A 17,500-nucleotide genomic window follows, 5' to 3' on the forward strand; every position below is an offset into this window, starting at 1 on the left:
GTGTGTGTGTGTATACTCAAGTAACAAATGCAACCTCATATATGAAGACTGGTCACAAAAGAACTATTGTCTATAAATACAGCTGTCTAAAACATCCATACATGTTGGTTTGAATCCTTGGCATTTGAAAGTGTGCTAAAAAATCTCATCCCTTCTTTGAGTATCTCCCTCTCCCCAATTCCAATCAAGTAAACTTGCCGGAGGTTGTTCCAAGAAGGAACTTGGAAAAGTCTGACAATTTAAAAACACGAAATTTCCTTAATCTTTCAACCAAATGCTGCCTATAAGTTTGGCTGTTGAGAACGGTCTGTAATATGTAGAAGGTTCCAGATTTCTGCAAATGCCTTAGGGTAACACTAAGAGGCAGCTCTTCTAGCTGGCTTTCATGGTTTGCGAGACTGCTTTCCACCCTGATCCTTTCCTTCCTAGCCACCTTTGTGTGTGGTGCCATGGGCTTTTACCAAGAAAAACTGCAATCATATATCACTCAGCAAGGGAGGTTTTGACAGTTTCCAATCTTCCTAGCACGACCATGGTAGATTTCAACGTTCTAAAATCATAGAGAAATCATGTCAGCCCAAGACTGACCAACTTCTGAAGCACTTTACACATGCAGATAGTGAGAGAAATTGGTTTTAGTGCATTTTCCCTTGGTCTGACAACTCGTTGGCACTTATCAAATCACCACGGCACTGGTCGTAATTGGCACTTTACAGCACTCATGCACGTTTTCTTCATGGAGATGAATCCAAGATTAGTGGCCCAGTTCTTTCTAAACAATAGATAGACAAGTCATTACTGGAGACGGACCTGAATTGTTAATGTGCATGTCTACTGTTAAGCATTGCCGTATCTTCTCCTAGTAGTAGCAAGGGTGTCCAGTGTAAAGGGAAATGGCAGAAGAAGAGGCTGACATGAGATATCTTAGCATATTGCCGCTGCTACTCCATGAGGGTTACCATTGTTGGCCAAAGTTCCACAGTGGTGGAGATTTTTTCAAAGGGAAGTAGGATATTTCTCTAACTGGGTCACACAAAGTTACTAGCCCAACGTGTGAAAAGCATGGGACTTTTCCCAACAGTAACGGAGGTAGTAAATATACAGTATATATCTAGTATCGATTGCAACTGTGGGACCCGTGAAAACGAAACGGGTCCAGGAGGACTGTTTCAAAACTGTATGCTACTACTCATAATGCCATTATTAATATATGTATGATCCTTCATAAAATGAATCATTATCACTTCTTGTTAACAATGATAATAATAGTGAAAACAGTAATCATGATGATAGTAATAATGATAATGATAAGGATGATGATGATGATGATGATGATAACAAGAATGATCATAATAACTGTAATGGTAATAACAATCACATTAGCAACAATAATAATTCGAATGATAATGATAATAATAGTAATAATAAGGATGAAGATGATAATGATAGAAATAGTAATGATTACAGTGACATTGATCATAATAATCATATTATGAGTAAGAGCGATGGTCACTAGTAATCGACAGGATAATCTATGTTTCAGAATATTTTACTTTTCTTTACAGTGCGATCTGGATGTCAGCTGCAGTCCAGTCTTACAAGGGTAAGTACTTTTACTAGACTGATAAGAGCTGCTAAGGAGCTGTGCATGGGATATATAGGACCTTTTTGAAGAATTCAACTTTTCTGTGAGTTTATGTTCTCAGTATTAAACACTAACAACAATCTTAGACCTTTCGTGAATACCGTCCTATGTGTATACTAAAACTATCTTAAATTGAGAGTGCACCAGCCTTACATCAGAGTCTCGTCTCGCCCACCCCTTATTACTAAGCTAGAGCACATGATAACCTCACTAACACAAGGAACGGAACAGCTACACGCTGCTCCACGTCCCCAGTTCTTCAGCGAGAGCAAAGGCAATTCCGAAAAGGTGCTGTGCAAGGAGGACGAGAGAGAAACAGGCATAAGAAGACTTATGCATGAATATAGTCAATAAAGGACAGACGCGGATGTGTCAAAGATGGCGTTCCAACAGCCAAAGGCTAAATGGCATAAAAGAATATCATAGATAAATATGATCATTAGTAACAACTCTCCAGCAGATAGCTTTGGGGTTCTGTTTACTTGTTCCACGTATCATTCCTTCATGAGGATTCTTTCTTTTGGACATCTTTTCTTAGCTTTACGACAACAGATTATTGCAAAGACTGTTCCAGATTTCTAGTGATATATGTATAATCAATACATAATGAAAGAAGTTGTTTTTCTTTGTTGGTCCCAACTTTTGGAGAATTGCAGGCCAGATGATGAATGATAGCGTCTAGAACGAGTAACTTCTAACAATCTCCATGATAGGTTGTCGTGGCGGGTGCTCAGTAACATCAACCTTCGTAAACCACCATCGTCTAGAGGTCAGACGAGGATATTAGCCTTGTGGAATCCCTGTAAATAATGTTTCTTTTGCATTCGGTCTCCGCGAAGTCATTTTCACGACCACCAAAGAAGTCTGAGAGTGAAATGTCCCTAATGTGGTGGTGCTCTTTAAGAATTTTTTGTTGTACCTTTGTACTTCTGTCACAAGCAACTATTTATTTCAATAATCTGTCAGTCTCTCCTGTCTGTTCCTATATCTCCTTTTCTATTCTCTCTCTCTCTCTCTTTCTGTAAAAAGTTGTAATTGGATCTTATAGAGCCTCCTCCTACTGAACTGGAAGGGCAATGATAGTTTGCTACATACAGCTTGATTCTGTACCGGTTGAAGAGTACAACACGTTGGTAAACAGTACAGTAGGTAATGGAACTATGGGAACAAGCGCTTGAGCGGTAGCAAGGCCTGAGCGTAATTTTACAATCTATCAATCAAAAGAGCTTATCCGGCTAGTTTATAGCACCAGCCGGATATTCAAGCACTTTTTCTATGCGCAAATAAGTCATAAAAAATAAATCTCACAAGTGTACGTTTTATTTGTAACTATGATAAGCGAAGAAATAAATGTTAATATGAAGAAAAGGTTAAATTATATTTATGACCACTTTGTTGCATGATGTGTTTACGCTTTCAGATATGCTCACTCGCACTATTGCAACTATAAATTATAATTTATTTTAATATACTCACGGCATGAATATTTTTTGTAGAATATAGCGGCTGGGCTGTTGTATGCATAAAGACAATATACTCGAGATACCTTGACCGTAACAGTTGAAGTCCACATGAAGCGTAGACTAAGTTTACGAAAGGGACTGATTCCTTTGGGTCATGCTAGGTCACTTCTCCTCTGGCTTGCTTAGGGCGTCGGCTTACTCCCTCCGGAGTAAGCCGACGCCTGTTGTTCCCGAAGGAAAGTCATATCTTGGACGGATTCCATTGTCTAATGGATATCACACCGAGGAGGATCTGTGCGAGACCTTCCTGGACATGTGGAGGTCAAGGACGGTTTGATTCACCGAGGACCAGGATGAAGAAGAGGACGACAAGGGCGAGCAACCACGAGGATGAATCGAGGACAGCGCACACGATAAGGATAAGTCCGATATGCGAAGCTGAGCTTCGCCCGGGCTATGCCAATGAGGGAAGCCCGGCCTGTGTCGACTAATGCCGACTCGCTAACGTGTGTCAGCTGGTGCTGACTCGTCTTAGTCCTTACCCGCCGTGGTGCCCAGTCACAGCAGTAACCTCCAGGCGACAATTGCAACTTCTCGTGCCTGGGCAGGGCGCGAACCGCCGACCCCTCGGATGAGAGGCCGACACGTTACCACTGTACTAGCCCGGAGGCTGAAGCGCACACGAGAACGAGATAATCAGCCAAAGTTGGGTCACCCCTTGAGGTTAAGCTAAGGCGCCTCGAGGGCAAGGCGTCAGTTGGTGGCTGAGCAATATGACACGCCCATAAGCACGATTTGTGTAAGTCATCAGACCCAAATACCGCGTGGCTTTGTATCAATTTGGAACCATCACCTTAGCGGGGCCCCGATGACGAATACATCTAACCTCGTCTGACCTTTCAGTTCGCTCCCAGAAGTCACCGTGCCCAGGTCTCCACCAGCCTACGGCCGGACACGCGACACCGCGCTCAGCGCTTACTCCAACTATTACTGCCCAACCAGTCATAACCATTGTTTAGAGGCACATACAGTGTCTTACACACTCTCTCTCTCACCTCTTTCTCTCTCTCTCTCTCTCTCTCTCTCTCTCTCTCTCTCTCTCTCTATCTCTCTCTCTCTCTTTCTTTTTCTCTCCTTTTCTTTCTCACTCTCTCACCTCTCTCACCTTCCTCTATTTCTCTCTCTCTCTCTCTCCCTCTCTCTATCTCTCTAGCTCTGTCTCCATTTATTTATCTATCTCTCGTAAATCGTACTCCTCAAAGTCATGGATAACAATAGGATTTGTGTCTCTCAAAAACACACCCTCCATTTTTATATATAAAAAGATTTAAACCTGATTTAGTTAGTAAGGACTGCCCCTGCCTCCCCAGAGTGTGCCGCAGACCAGGCAGGCGAGGTGACCAACGGACGCATCGAGTGTACGTTCAGGTGAGTGTCGTTTTATATGTATCTATGTATTTTATCTTCACTTTATTTTTATGTATATATATTTTTTTTTATGTGATTTTTAACATCTCTTATGTGATTGAGTAAAATAATGTTTATGTTATTTTCTAAAGCGGGAGTTTTGGAATTTTGTAAAAACAGGGCACGTTGAGGTTTTAAAACTGTCAAGGTATAACGTTATGTTAAGAAATATGGGTGTTTAAGAGGTCAATAACTATAATTTTTATTTATATATCTTTCTACATTTGTATCAGTCCCAAGAGAAAAATATTCAGTACTTCATCGTGCCTCCCATAAAATAGGAAACTGAAACTACAATGATGTCCAAATCATCTTGTGAAGATTACCGATACTTTGAGGCATAAACTCAAATAATGATGATAATAATAATGATAATAATAATAGTGATAATGATAATAATGATAATAATAATAATAATGATAATGATAATAATAATAATAATAATAATAGTAATGATAATAATGATAACAACAACAATAATTATGATGATGGTAATATTTGCAACAATTATATTAACAACAATAACAAAAAATGTAATAATAATATGATTATGAAGATGAGAATAATAATAATAACAATAATTTCAATGATTAATGGTAAAACACTCTTCCGTGTAAATACTGTGTTAGAAAAACCCACAATTCAAAAACTAGATTTACTAAAAATGAGACCACAGTTTCAAAATGCACCTGGAATCCATCTTCAAGTGGGGAGATGGATTCCAGGTGGATTTCGAAACTGTAGTCTCATTTTCAATATATCTAGTTTTTTCATTGTGGGTTTTTCTACCAATTTCAATTATAATAGCAATAATGATGATAATGAAATAATGATAAAAAGATAATAGTAACAACTATAATGACTATAACAACAATTAGAGCAACAACAGCAGTAACAACCAAATAAAACCAACAATGATCATAACAGTGATAGTGATCACGTGATAGTGGTAATGGCAGTAAAGGTAACGATCATATTGCTAAAACAAATATTAAGAATTAAAAGTGATAAACTAATGGCAACAAAAAATACAGTAATGCTAGTAATGATAGTGGCAATGCCAATAATGACAGCGATCCTGAATTAACGGGCCAAAATCCTAGTGGTTATGGAAATAAGACGATACAAATCGTAAAAAAAAAGTCAGCTGCATCATATACTTTCCCATGTCTCTCTGCAGCGGTTGCAGACTCAGATGCAATTCCGGATACAAGCTTCAAGGCAAATTGAAGCTTTACCTCACGTGCAACCAGAGGACAGGTCAATTTATGCACGCCGGCAAACCTTGGCGTCAGTCAGCTCCCAGCTGTGTCCGTAAGTGCTATTCCATTTATATCCCAGTCTTTGTCACTTATACGCATATTGTGCAGGAAAAAGGGGGATCTGCACGAGACTCTTTGTAAAATGAGACATATCTGCCTTGCAGCTAACTGCAGAAAGGGGTGCCAGAATAATGGCACTTGCATAGCCCCGAGCCAGTGCCAGTGTAACCCTGGCTACAAGGGCAAGTACTGCGAGGTGAAAGAGTGCCCTGATCCTTCGTTCCCTGACGCACAGGCTAGTTTTACCCGCATTGACGACGAACTGCATGTGGAGTGCCACGAAGGATACGTTCTTCCACCAGGCACGGTACCTGGAGGAGTGGCACTCTGCAAGGACAGTGCCTGGGACCTCTCGGACGACTTCAGGTGTCAGCGTAAGTAACCAAGATATTTTCATCTTTCAGATGTTTTCCTCTTTATTACCAAAATACCAAAATGATGATGATGACAATGAATATAATGATAATTTTGATCACGGTTTTTGTGAGGGACATGATACTGATTACAGTTCAACGATATAATATAAATTATGAAAATATCATAAATAATACTTATAATGACAACAGCCACGTTTCAAGTAGTTTTGGCGGGAATCGCCCGTGGAGTCCACCTGGCCGCAGAATGATATTTCATTTTCTTTGGGCGAAATCTATTTTGCTGACGACGACAGAGATGTAAAATGCAAAATTAGAGTGGAATTCAGCAATAGCGGAAAGAAGAATGAATAAATGAATTAGAAAAGAAGAAATGGTCAATGATAGAGAAAAAAAAGGAATGAGTAGTGGATATTCTGAGAAAGGGGGGAATGGAGAGAAAATATAAGAAAGAAAAAGAGAGAATAGAAGAATGAACAAAAGGGTGTGGAGTGAGGGAATTAAAGATTTGAGAGATAGAGAAGGGTAGACCAAGAATGTGACTGAATGAAAGAGAAACGAAATAAGAATTTTAAAGAATTTTCCTTAAGGGAGTACATGAATGAAAAGGAGTCAGGGAAAGAATGCTATAGAAGGCAACACACAAACACGGTCTTTAAAATATGAACATCACCATTCCGGTCATTTCCCGTTATGAGCCGTAACTATTAATAGGGTTTCTCTGTTCTCTGCCTAATGAAGACAGTCGTAAAGAGGAAAGTCAGAAAAATGTTAGAGTGAGAAGTGAAACACGCATGTCTGTTGAATGTGGGGGGTTGGATGCGGAAGCAGACATGGTAGGAGTCAAAATCAGAGAGAAGCAAGTCCGATGACCTAACATTACCTTCTCATTTATTCACATACTTTTCTGTTGTCACAAGTGTTAGAGCACGTTGCAAAAAATGCGTAGGAGTGTGCCAAAGTTTAGTCGTTTCAGTGGCTATAGATCTGTTTTTTCTCATGCAACAAGAATTTTTAATTATGTATTAGTGACGTCCCTACACACTGAACCACTGCTAAAAAATACGTAAATATTCTATTGATTTATTATTTAAAATTACCTGCCGCGTTAACAGCTAAGGTCATTAGCGGCGAATACATGGTTGGATTGAAATGTTCAAATATTTAAAACCTTAAAAATCTAATTGTCTTGTAAGTAAATATAAATAACAACAAATATCATATTAAAAATCAAAGCATAAATATTAATCTCTAGAATTCTAAAATTATTGCATATATATTGTACATATCTAAATTTTATTTAAAATATTACTCTCCCTTAGGAAACTAATAAGACTATCTATGTCACAATCTTCCTCAAAAACATTTTTCATTGTATATAGGGAAACAAGTACATACGTCTTTGGTCTGAGAATATTGCACATCTTTCCACTACATCACGACAGTTATTGGCTCTTGCATCCCTCACAAAGCGCTTCACTCTTAGCCATCATCAGCCCATGAATCAGGCCTGTGTGCCCGATTCTTAGTCTTGTTAACAGACTCTCTCTCTCTGACTTCTGCTTTGGATCTCTCCCCCTTCCCTATTCCAATCAAATCCAGCTCGACTTAGTCCAAGGGAGGAACTGGGGAGTTCCAACAGGCAGAACCTTAGTTCGATTTAAATTAAGATCTTCCACAAGATTCCCCATTCTCATACCATAGGATTGGCTATCCTCAAGGGTGTTGAAAACCAATATGGATGTAGGAGATCTCGGAATCCTTTGTAGTCTTGTGTAATAAATAAGGTTCATGTAGTCTCGGTGCCATGAAAGAGGTGGTTCTTCACTCTCAGTATACAGGGAATCCACAGGTGAAGGCCTGAAAACCTGTGTACAGATTATGAAAGCATCATTATGAACGGAGGTATTAAAGAAACTTATTGCATTGCATCCCTGAGATTAACAAGCATCACAAAGTAAATTACAAACCCATGAGACGCCAGAAATGGCTAGATAAATAAATATTTGTACAAGTTACTCGATGCTGTTATAACGGTCATAAATAAAACAAACAAATCCTCGTTTCTATTAATGCTAGCAAACTATTCCATACCATAAACTAGAATACTATAGAAAATCTCACTAGAATCCTTTTGGAAAATTCAATTTCATTTCTGGTTTCAACAGCCTAATGGCAATGGTGCTACGCGTCTAACAACAACGATAAATGATGATGCTGATGACAACGATAGTGATGATAATGAAAATCATGAGCATGATAATATTAGGAATACTATTTAAAATGATAATAGGTACGATGATTATCATCTAATACGAAATTAAAATGACGACGATGGAGGAGGATGCATGAAAAAGGGAATGAGAAAAAGAAAGAAATGGACGAGAAGAGAGAAAGGAGAGAGGGAGAAAAAAGAAAAATGAAGAGGAAGAGAGTAAATGAATAGAGAAGGAATGAGTGACTGACAGAGAAAAACGCATGAGAGAGATAATGAATGAAAGAAGAGATGGAGTGACTGTTGAAGATACTTAGGAAAAGAATGTTTGAAAGCTTATTAAACAGAGGATCCAGAGACGGGCCTGGGAGAGCACCTCTGCTGACATCAAGGCTTTGGGTTTTTGTCCCGGGTGGATGTTGTCACAACTACTTATGAGGTTCAAAGGATTTGTTGAAATTTGTCATTTACGTAAAAGAACAATTTTATAAAAAAAGATAATTGTTTCCGGTTGTCACTGAAAAAAAATATCAAGATACAATATTAAAATATCTGTTAGGGAAATTATAGAAATCAGAGAAAGAGAACCAAAGCGCAAACATCATTATTCTTCAGCTACTTGCATAGATGGGTGCCAGAACGGTGGTACTTGCATAGCTCTGAATCAGTGCCAGTGTAGCCCTGGGTACAAGGGCAAGAACTGCGAGGCGAGAGAGTGTCCTGAGCCTTCATTCCCGGACGCACAGGCTAGCTTTTCACGCACTGGCGACGACGAACTGCGAGTGGAGTGCCACGAAGGATACGTTCTTCCCCCAGGGACGGTGCCTGGAGGAGTGGCACCCTGTAAAGACGGTGCCTGGTACCTCTCGGACGACTTCAGGTGTCAGCGTAAGTTCCAGCCTCTTTCAGAACTTTTCTAGCTTCATTAACTATAGCAAAAACAGCAACCAAATGATGTTTAAGTTGATTATCAAGATCATGATAATAATGATAATATTATTGAAAATTATGTTATTTCCAGTTACAATATAATCATGGTTATAATATCAAGAATAGTATCCATAACGATGACCCTCACATCGCCCGTGAGGTCCGCCTGGGGGCAAGACCAAACTGTAATTCCAGAAAATACGGAAAGCCTTGAGCTGATTCTGCTCTTATTCTGACAATGAATTGACTAAGGTCACACCAGAGCTCAATGTTTTGACGGAATTTGGTTTACGGACGCAAAAAAGGGTGAGTTGCAACAGAGCAGGTCTAGAGAGGAGTGTAGCAGGTAATCTAGTTCGCGCCAGCCAGACGGAAAGACAGAACGAAGGAGGATGAATGAGTAGGAGTGAGAGAAAGAAATTAAGAAATGGACAAACAGAGCGAAAGGAAACGAGAACATGTAAGGGAGAAAAAGAAAGAATAGGAGAATTCATAAATGAAAGAGACGGAATGAGCGAGTGAAAGACGGGGAGATAAAGGCACGGAGAGAGAGAGGGAAAGAAAGTAGTAGAAATTGCTAAAGCAAGAAGCAATGTGCGGGCCTAAGATGAAGATCCAATGCTGACGTCATGAAGGCTTACCGCTCTTTTTCCGAAATTCATAATAGTTTCTTGGCGGCTAATATCAAAACGACCCTGTTTTTACTTTTGAGCAGCGTCAGCATGCGGAATGAAAGGATATACAAAAGAATAATTGAAAATGAGAAAAAAATGATTATGCAGATTCAATTATTCCTTCAGCAAACTGCATGAATGTGTGCCAAAATGGAGGCACTTGCATAGCTCCGAGTCAGTGCCAGTGTAGCCCTGGGTACAAGGGCAAGAACTTTGATGCGAGAGAGTGCCCTGAGCCTTCATTCCCCGAAACACAGGCGAGTTTTACCCGCACTGCCGACGAGGAACTGCGACTGGAGTGCCACGAAGGATACGTTCTTCCCCCCAGGCACGGTGCCTGGAGGAGTGGCACTCTGTAAGAACAGTGTCTGGGACCTCCCGGACGACTACATTATTTTCCCAGTTCTATGAGGATGTTTCCATCTTCATCAATTATAGTAACAACGACAATATGCTGATGCTCAGTTGTGACAGTGATAATGAAAATTATATCAGCTACAGTTACAGCAATATAAAAGTAGTTATGCTAAAATTAAGAATAGTACTTACAATCAACACCGCCTCATATGAGAAAAATAAGTTTGTCGGAAATCGCCCGTGAAGTCTTCCCGGCCGCCGAACTAAACTGGAACTGCTGGTATTATGTTACGCTGAAGTAACTGATATTTCGTCAAAGCTATTATACACACACACACACACACACACACACACACACACACACACACACACACACACACACACACACACACACACACACCACACACACACACACACACACACACACACACACACACACACACACACACACACACAAACACACACATATATATATATATATATATATATATATATATATATATATATATATATGCATATATATATTTAGCGGACGTAATATATGTAGCGCAAAGGGTGAAGTACGACATTACGGGTTTAGAGGGGAATCCAGCAGTGAAGAGGAGGATTAATGAATAAATGAATGACAATAAGGAAGAAATAGACGATGATAGAGAAGGGGAAGGAATGTAAGAGAGACATGAAGAGAGGAAGAGAAAAGATAATCGAGAAAAAAAGAAAACAGAAAAATTGATAAATGAGATTGAGGGAATAAGGTAATGAAAGACTGTGGGATACAGAAACAGAGACAGAATAATAGACCAGCCTGGGGAGATGGAGGCCTCCCCGTTGTTATCTTGGTCTCTTTTTTCTAAATTAAAAAAAGTTTTTTGGCAGCACCGCTTCAGGAGCGAATGTCAGGGTGCAAACCATTTGTTGATAAAAAATCAGAATTGGTCCCCAGCTCTGGCTGTCGCCTCTAAGAAATATCAACTCAGAAAATGGAAACATCTGTAAAAAAAAAAAAAAAAAAAAAAAAAAAAAAAAAACTATAGTTAAATTGAAAAGGAAAGAAATCATAACAAAGACTTATTCTGTTCCTCAGCTAACTGCATAAATGGGTGCCAGAATGGAGGCACTTGCATAGCTCCGAGTCAGTGCCAGTGTAGCCCTGAGTACAAGGGCAAGAACTGCGAGGCGAGAGAGTGTCCTGAGCCTTCATTCCCAGACGCACAAGCTACCTTTGCACGCACTGACGACGACGAACTGCGAGTGGAGTGCCACGAAGGATATGTTCTTCCCTCGGGCACGGCGCCTGGAGGAGTGGCACTCTGCAAGGACGGTGCCTGGGACCTCCCGGACGACTTCAGGTGTCAGCGTAAGTAACTGATATTTCCAGCTTCTGTCTTCTTGTTATCTTCATTAAGAATTTTGGACAACCACTTGTCACTACATTTAGAATGGTAAGAGAAAACATGAAAATTATATCTAACTATTGATGATAATATCAGTGATCAGAGTGATTCTAAGAGCAATATCATTAACATTAAGAGCAAAATCAACAGCAATGATAGTAATCATGATTGGAATATAAAAATGATGATAATATATTTTACAGTAAAGGTTTCATATGGACATGATTATGACTGTTATGATAATACTTTCCCAAGAATATTACACATAATGATGACAGACACTGTCAGTATGATAATGATATTCTTCCTAATGATAATTATTATAACGATTACGAAATAGTCCTTATGCAACATATCTAGGGCCAGTTATTCAAAACTCAACAGATAGAGGACCTCGCGGCGGATTTGTAGGCTCAGAAGTTTCGAGGTCCATATGAGGTCCTACACGAAATATATATATATATATATATATATATATATATATATATATATATATATATATATATACACATACATATATATATATATATATATATATATATATATATATATATATATATATATATATATATATATATATCGTAGGGTACCTTGTATGAAAATGTAAACACAGTTCTATGAGACATCATCAAGGGGCAGGTCAAATACCAATTAATCTATCAGCATAAACATGATAACAAGTATATCAACAACAGTAACTATGTAGAAAAGGTATGAATGAGAATGAATATCTTCACAATACAAGAGATGTATTTGACCGGTTTCGAATATATCTTCGTCAGAAATACATAGATATAATCGAAACCGGACAAATACATATCTTGTATTGTGAAGATATTCACCTCATTCATACCTTTTTTACATTTATCATCATGAATGCGATTCGACAACAACTATGGCAAGAAACGTGGGAATCAAAGTGATGCTAACTAGGTCGTAGTCAGACAATAGCGGGTCATAAGCTCCATGTCTGTAGGGTCTTCAACTGCTCTGAGATATTTTACAGTTTATCCTACGATCGCAAGAAACAGACCTTATAAAAGAAAGTATATGAAATACAATAAAAATCAGGTCAGGAACCCCATAATTCAGGTCTCATTCTGTCATTCAGCTAATTGTGTAAATGGGTGCCAGAATGGAGGCACTTGCATAGCTCCAAGCCAGTGCCAGTGTAGCCCTGGGTACAAGGGCAAGAACTGCGAGGCGAGGGAGTGCCCTCAGCCTTCATTCCCGGACGCACAGGCTAGCTTTACACGCACTGACGACGACAAATTGCGAGTGGAGTGCCACGAAGGATATGTTCTTCCCTCGGCCACGACGCCTGGAGGAGTGGCACTCTGCAAGGACGGTGCCTGGGACCTCCCGATAGACTTTAGGTGTAAGCGTAAGTAACAGATATTTTGCAGCGTCTGTCTTGTTATCTTCATTAAGAATTTTGGACAACCATTTGTTGATATTAGAATGGCAAGAGAAAACGTTGAGGATCAAGCTTAAATTTACATTGACTTCAGGTGTCAACGTAAATCACTAATATATTTTCCAGCCTCTTTCAGGATTTTTTTTTTCTCCCTTATTAACAATAACAACAACATCGACAATAATGATGAATATGATGGTAAGAATGGTGATGCCGATGATTATCACAGTAATAATGGTGATGAAAATAGTAACAACTGCAACAAAGAATATTTGAACAATATAATTCTAATCATGATAATGTTAAGAATGGCATTTTTTAATGTAAATAACACTTATTGATGACGTCACATCAAGTAACTGACCGATGCTCTTAATATGTCAAGCGCGAGTAAGCGAGAGAGAGAGAGAGAGAGAGAGAGAGAGAGAGAGAGAGAGAGAGAGAGAGAGAGAGAGAGAGAGAGAGAGAGAGAGAGAGAGAGAGAGAGAAGCAGACAGACAAACACACAGATAGATAGGCAGACAGACAGACAGACAGACATAGAGAGAGAGGGTAGATCAGGGGAGGGAGACTAGGAGAGAGAAAGTTTCTTGAAAGTTACTTACGGAGAGCAGAGACGGGCTTCGGGAGATGCCTAGCTGATGTCAACAAGGCTTGCCGTTTTTTTTTTTTTTTTTTTTTTTCAAATCTATTGAACAAAATCGAACAATTTTCTGAATAAATTTAGCATATGATACCTAAAAGTATTTTTGGCTAAAAAATGTAATTGGCTCCTGGCTCTGGCTACCATTTTTTAAGAAAATACAGTAAAGCCAAAGAAAATAATGATAATGAACATTCATTCTGACCTTCAGCAAACTGCATAAATGGGTGCCAGAATGGAGGCACTTGCATAGCTCCGAGTCAGTGCCAGTGTAGCCCTGGGTACAAGGGCAAGAACTGCGAGGCGAGAGAGTGTCCTGAGCCTTCATTCCCGGATGCACAGGCTAGCTTTAACCGCACTGACAACGAACTGCAAGTGAAGTGCCACGAAGGATACGTTCTTCCCCCAGGCACGGCGCCTGGAGGAGTGGCACTCTGCAAGGACGGTGCCTGGGACCTCCCGGACGACTTCAGGTGTCAGCGTAAGTAACTGATACTTTCCAGCTTCTGTCTTCTTGTTATCTTCATTAAGAATTTTGGACAACCACTTGTCACTACATTTAGAATGGTAAGAGAAAACATGAAAATTATATCTAACTATTGATGATAATATCAGTGATCAGAGTGATTCTAAGAGCAATATCATTAACATTAAGAGCAAAATCAACAGCAATGATAGTAATCATGATTGGAATATAAAAATGATGATAATATATTTTACAGTAAAGGTTTCATATGGACATGATTATGACTGTTATGATAATACTTTCCCAAGAATATTACACATAATGATGACAGACACTGTCAGTATGATAATGATATTCTTCCTAATGATCATTATTATAACGATTACGAAATAGTCCTTATGCAACATATCTAGGGCCAGTTATTCAAAACTCAACAGATAGAGGACCTCGCGGCGGATTTGTAGGCTCAGAAGTTTCGAGGTCCATATGAGGTCCTACACGAAATATATATATATATATATATATATATATATATATATATATATATATACACATACATATATATATATATATATATATATATATATATATATATATATATATATATATATATATATCGTAGGGTACCTTGTATGAAAATGTAAACACAGTTCTATGAGACGTCATCAAGGGGCAGGTCAAATACCAATTAATCAATCAGCATAAACATGATAACAAGTATATCAACAACAGTAACTATGTAGAAAAGTTATGAATGAGAATGAATATCTTCACAATACAAGAGATGTATTTGACCGGTTTCGAATATATCTTCGTCAGAAATACATAGATATAATCGAAACCGGACAAATACATATCTTGTATTGTGAAGATATTCACCTCATTCATACCTTTTTTACATTTATCATCATGAATGCGGTTCGACAACAACTATGGCAAGAAACGTGGGAATCAAAGTGATGCTAACTAGGTCGTAGTCTGACAATAGCGGGTCATAAGCTCCATGTCTGTAGGGTCTTCAACTGCTCTGAGATATTTTACAGTTTATCCTACGATCGCAAGAAGCAGACCTTATAAAAGAAAGTATATGAAATACAATAAAAATCAGGTCAGGAAACCCATAATTCAGGTCTTATTCTGTCATTCAGCTAATTGTGTAAATGGGTGCCAGAATGGAGGCACTTGCATAGCTCCAAGTCAGTGCCAGTGTAGCCCTGGGTACAAGGGCAAGAACTGCGAGGCGAGGGAGTGCCCTCAGCCTTCATTCCCGGACGCACAGGCTAGCTTTGCACGCACTGACGACGACGGATTGAGAGTGGAGTGCCACGAAGGATACGTTCTTCCCCCGGGTACGGCGTCTGGAGTAGCACTCTGCAAGGACGGTGTCTGGGACTTCTCGAATGACTTCAGGTGTCAGCGTAAGTCACCAAGATATTTTCTAGCCGCTTTCAGGGATTTTCCATCATCAATAACCACTTTGGACAATTTTTTTTTTGTTTATATTATTGGATTGATAAAACAAAAGACAGAGAGTAACGATTACCGGTATATCGTGAATGATGATAATAGTGATTGTGAATGTAATAACATTAACAATGACAACTTCATTAACATGAATATGATCTTGAATATAGTAATGGCGATGTTACAAGAAAAATATCATGATATGATAATTATGATAATATCAAGAATAATACTTAAGATAACACACTATAAGAATCTATTATGATCATTACAATGATTGTAATGATCATAATACATTAGGAATGATCTGCTGATACAGCATCTTTGTATTCCTATACTATAAATATGACAAAAAAATCTACCAACAAGGTTTAGGAACTGAGATATGGCTTTGTATGAATTTGCTTGACTAACATTTGTTTTGTTATCATTTAGAATGCAATGCATATAACTTATGAGCACGAGATGCATACCCATAAGTGATATCTGCTGACATTTATTATTATTTCCAACCTGTGTAAGTCATGCTATTCTTCCACTGTGAAATATATTGATTTTCTGCATACATGCAAGTCTAAATACATCAAGCCTGTAACTGTGCCAAGCTGCGTTAAATATGTAATAATTAATTTATATTTTTTCAAACGCTTCCTCGTAACAAAATCAGTTTCCTGGGTCTATGAACGATTGTTTACACAGGTTAAACATTCTCCCAACGGCTTTTAGTCTCACGGGTTATCGAAATAATTGCCACTTCATAGCACAAAATAAGCTTAGTGCAGTAGCCAAAGTATGGGCTAAATGTATAAATAATTTGGGTTCCCAAAAAACACACAGTACCTTAAGAAAATATACATAAACATGCATAGAAAAAAAGATAGAGATCAAGCAAAAAGCAAAGCAAGAAATTATAAAGAAGACCTCATTCTGTCATTCAGCTAATTGTGTAAATGGGTGCCAGAATGGAGGCACTTGCATAGCTCCGAGTCAGTGCCAGTGTAGCCCTGGGTACAAGGGCAAGAACTGCGAGGCGAGAGAGTGTCCTGAGCCTTCATTCCCGGATGCACAGGCTAGCTTTAACCGCACTGACAACGAACTGCAAGTGAAGTGCCACGAAGGATACGTTCTTCCTTCAGGTACAATGCCTGGAGGAGTGGCACTCTGCAAGGACGGTGCTTGGGATCTCCCAGACGACTTCAGGTGTCAGCGTAAGTCACCAAGATATTTTCCAAGTAATTTTGGCGGAAAAAAAGCCTCATTGACGTCATATCAGTTGATTAGCCAATGTTGTTATTATACTTACCGAGGGGAAAATGAATGAATCATCAAATATTAGATTTTCGAACAAAATTTGTTTGACGGACGACGACTGAACCGTATTAGAGAAGAGTGATGTGCAGCTGAACAAATTTAGAGTGAAATCCTTTTAATTTGTATCAGGAAATTCAGGTAATCCAGCAGTGGACAGGAGGCCGACGATACCTTGTTTTCATCAGACAAAAAGTGGGAAGTGGAAATAGAGAAACATTAAAGGATAAGTGAATGAGAGTAAGGGAGGAAGAAATGGACAAATATAGGGAAAGAGAAGAAATTAATTAGAAGTATATGGAAATATAGAAAGAAAAAGAGAGAGAAAGAGAGAGAGATAGAGAGAGAGAGAGAGAGAGAG

General features: G+C 38.9%; 1 protein-coding gene across 1 annotated transcript in view; it reads left to right on the plus strand.

Moving 5' to 3' along the window:
* LOC125027837 overlaps nt 1–17,500 on the plus strand; it is a 50,776-nt gene that overhangs the window by 30,027 nt on the left and 3,249 nt on the right. The window contains exons 21-30 of the mRNA XM_047616969.1: nt 1,566–1,603; nt 4,479–4,536; nt 5,756–5,889; nt 6,002–6,271; nt 9,102–9,374; nt 11,532–11,804; nt 12,953–13,225; nt 14,113–14,382; nt 15,516–15,785; nt 16,770–17,039. Coding sequence (XP_047472925.1) covers nt 1,566–1,603; nt 4,479–4,536; nt 5,756–5,889; nt 6,002–6,271; nt 9,102–9,374; nt 11,532–11,804; nt 12,953–13,225; nt 14,113–14,382; nt 15,516–15,785; nt 16,770–17,039 — 2,129 coding nt within the window. The remainder of the gene's footprint in view (nt 1–1,565; nt 1,604–4,478; nt 4,537–5,755; nt 5,890–6,001; nt 6,272–9,101; nt 9,375–11,531; nt 11,805–12,952; nt 13,226–14,112; nt 14,383–15,515; nt 15,786–16,769; nt 17,040–17,500) is intronic.

The sequence above is a fragment of the Penaeus chinensis genome, chromosome 8, assembly GCF_019202785.1.
Source record: "Penaeus chinensis breed Huanghai No. 1 chromosome 8, ASM1920278v2, whole genome shotgun sequence".
NCBI classification, from domain to species: Eukaryota; Metazoa; Arthropoda; class Malacostraca; order Decapoda; family Penaeidae; genus Penaeus; species Penaeus chinensis.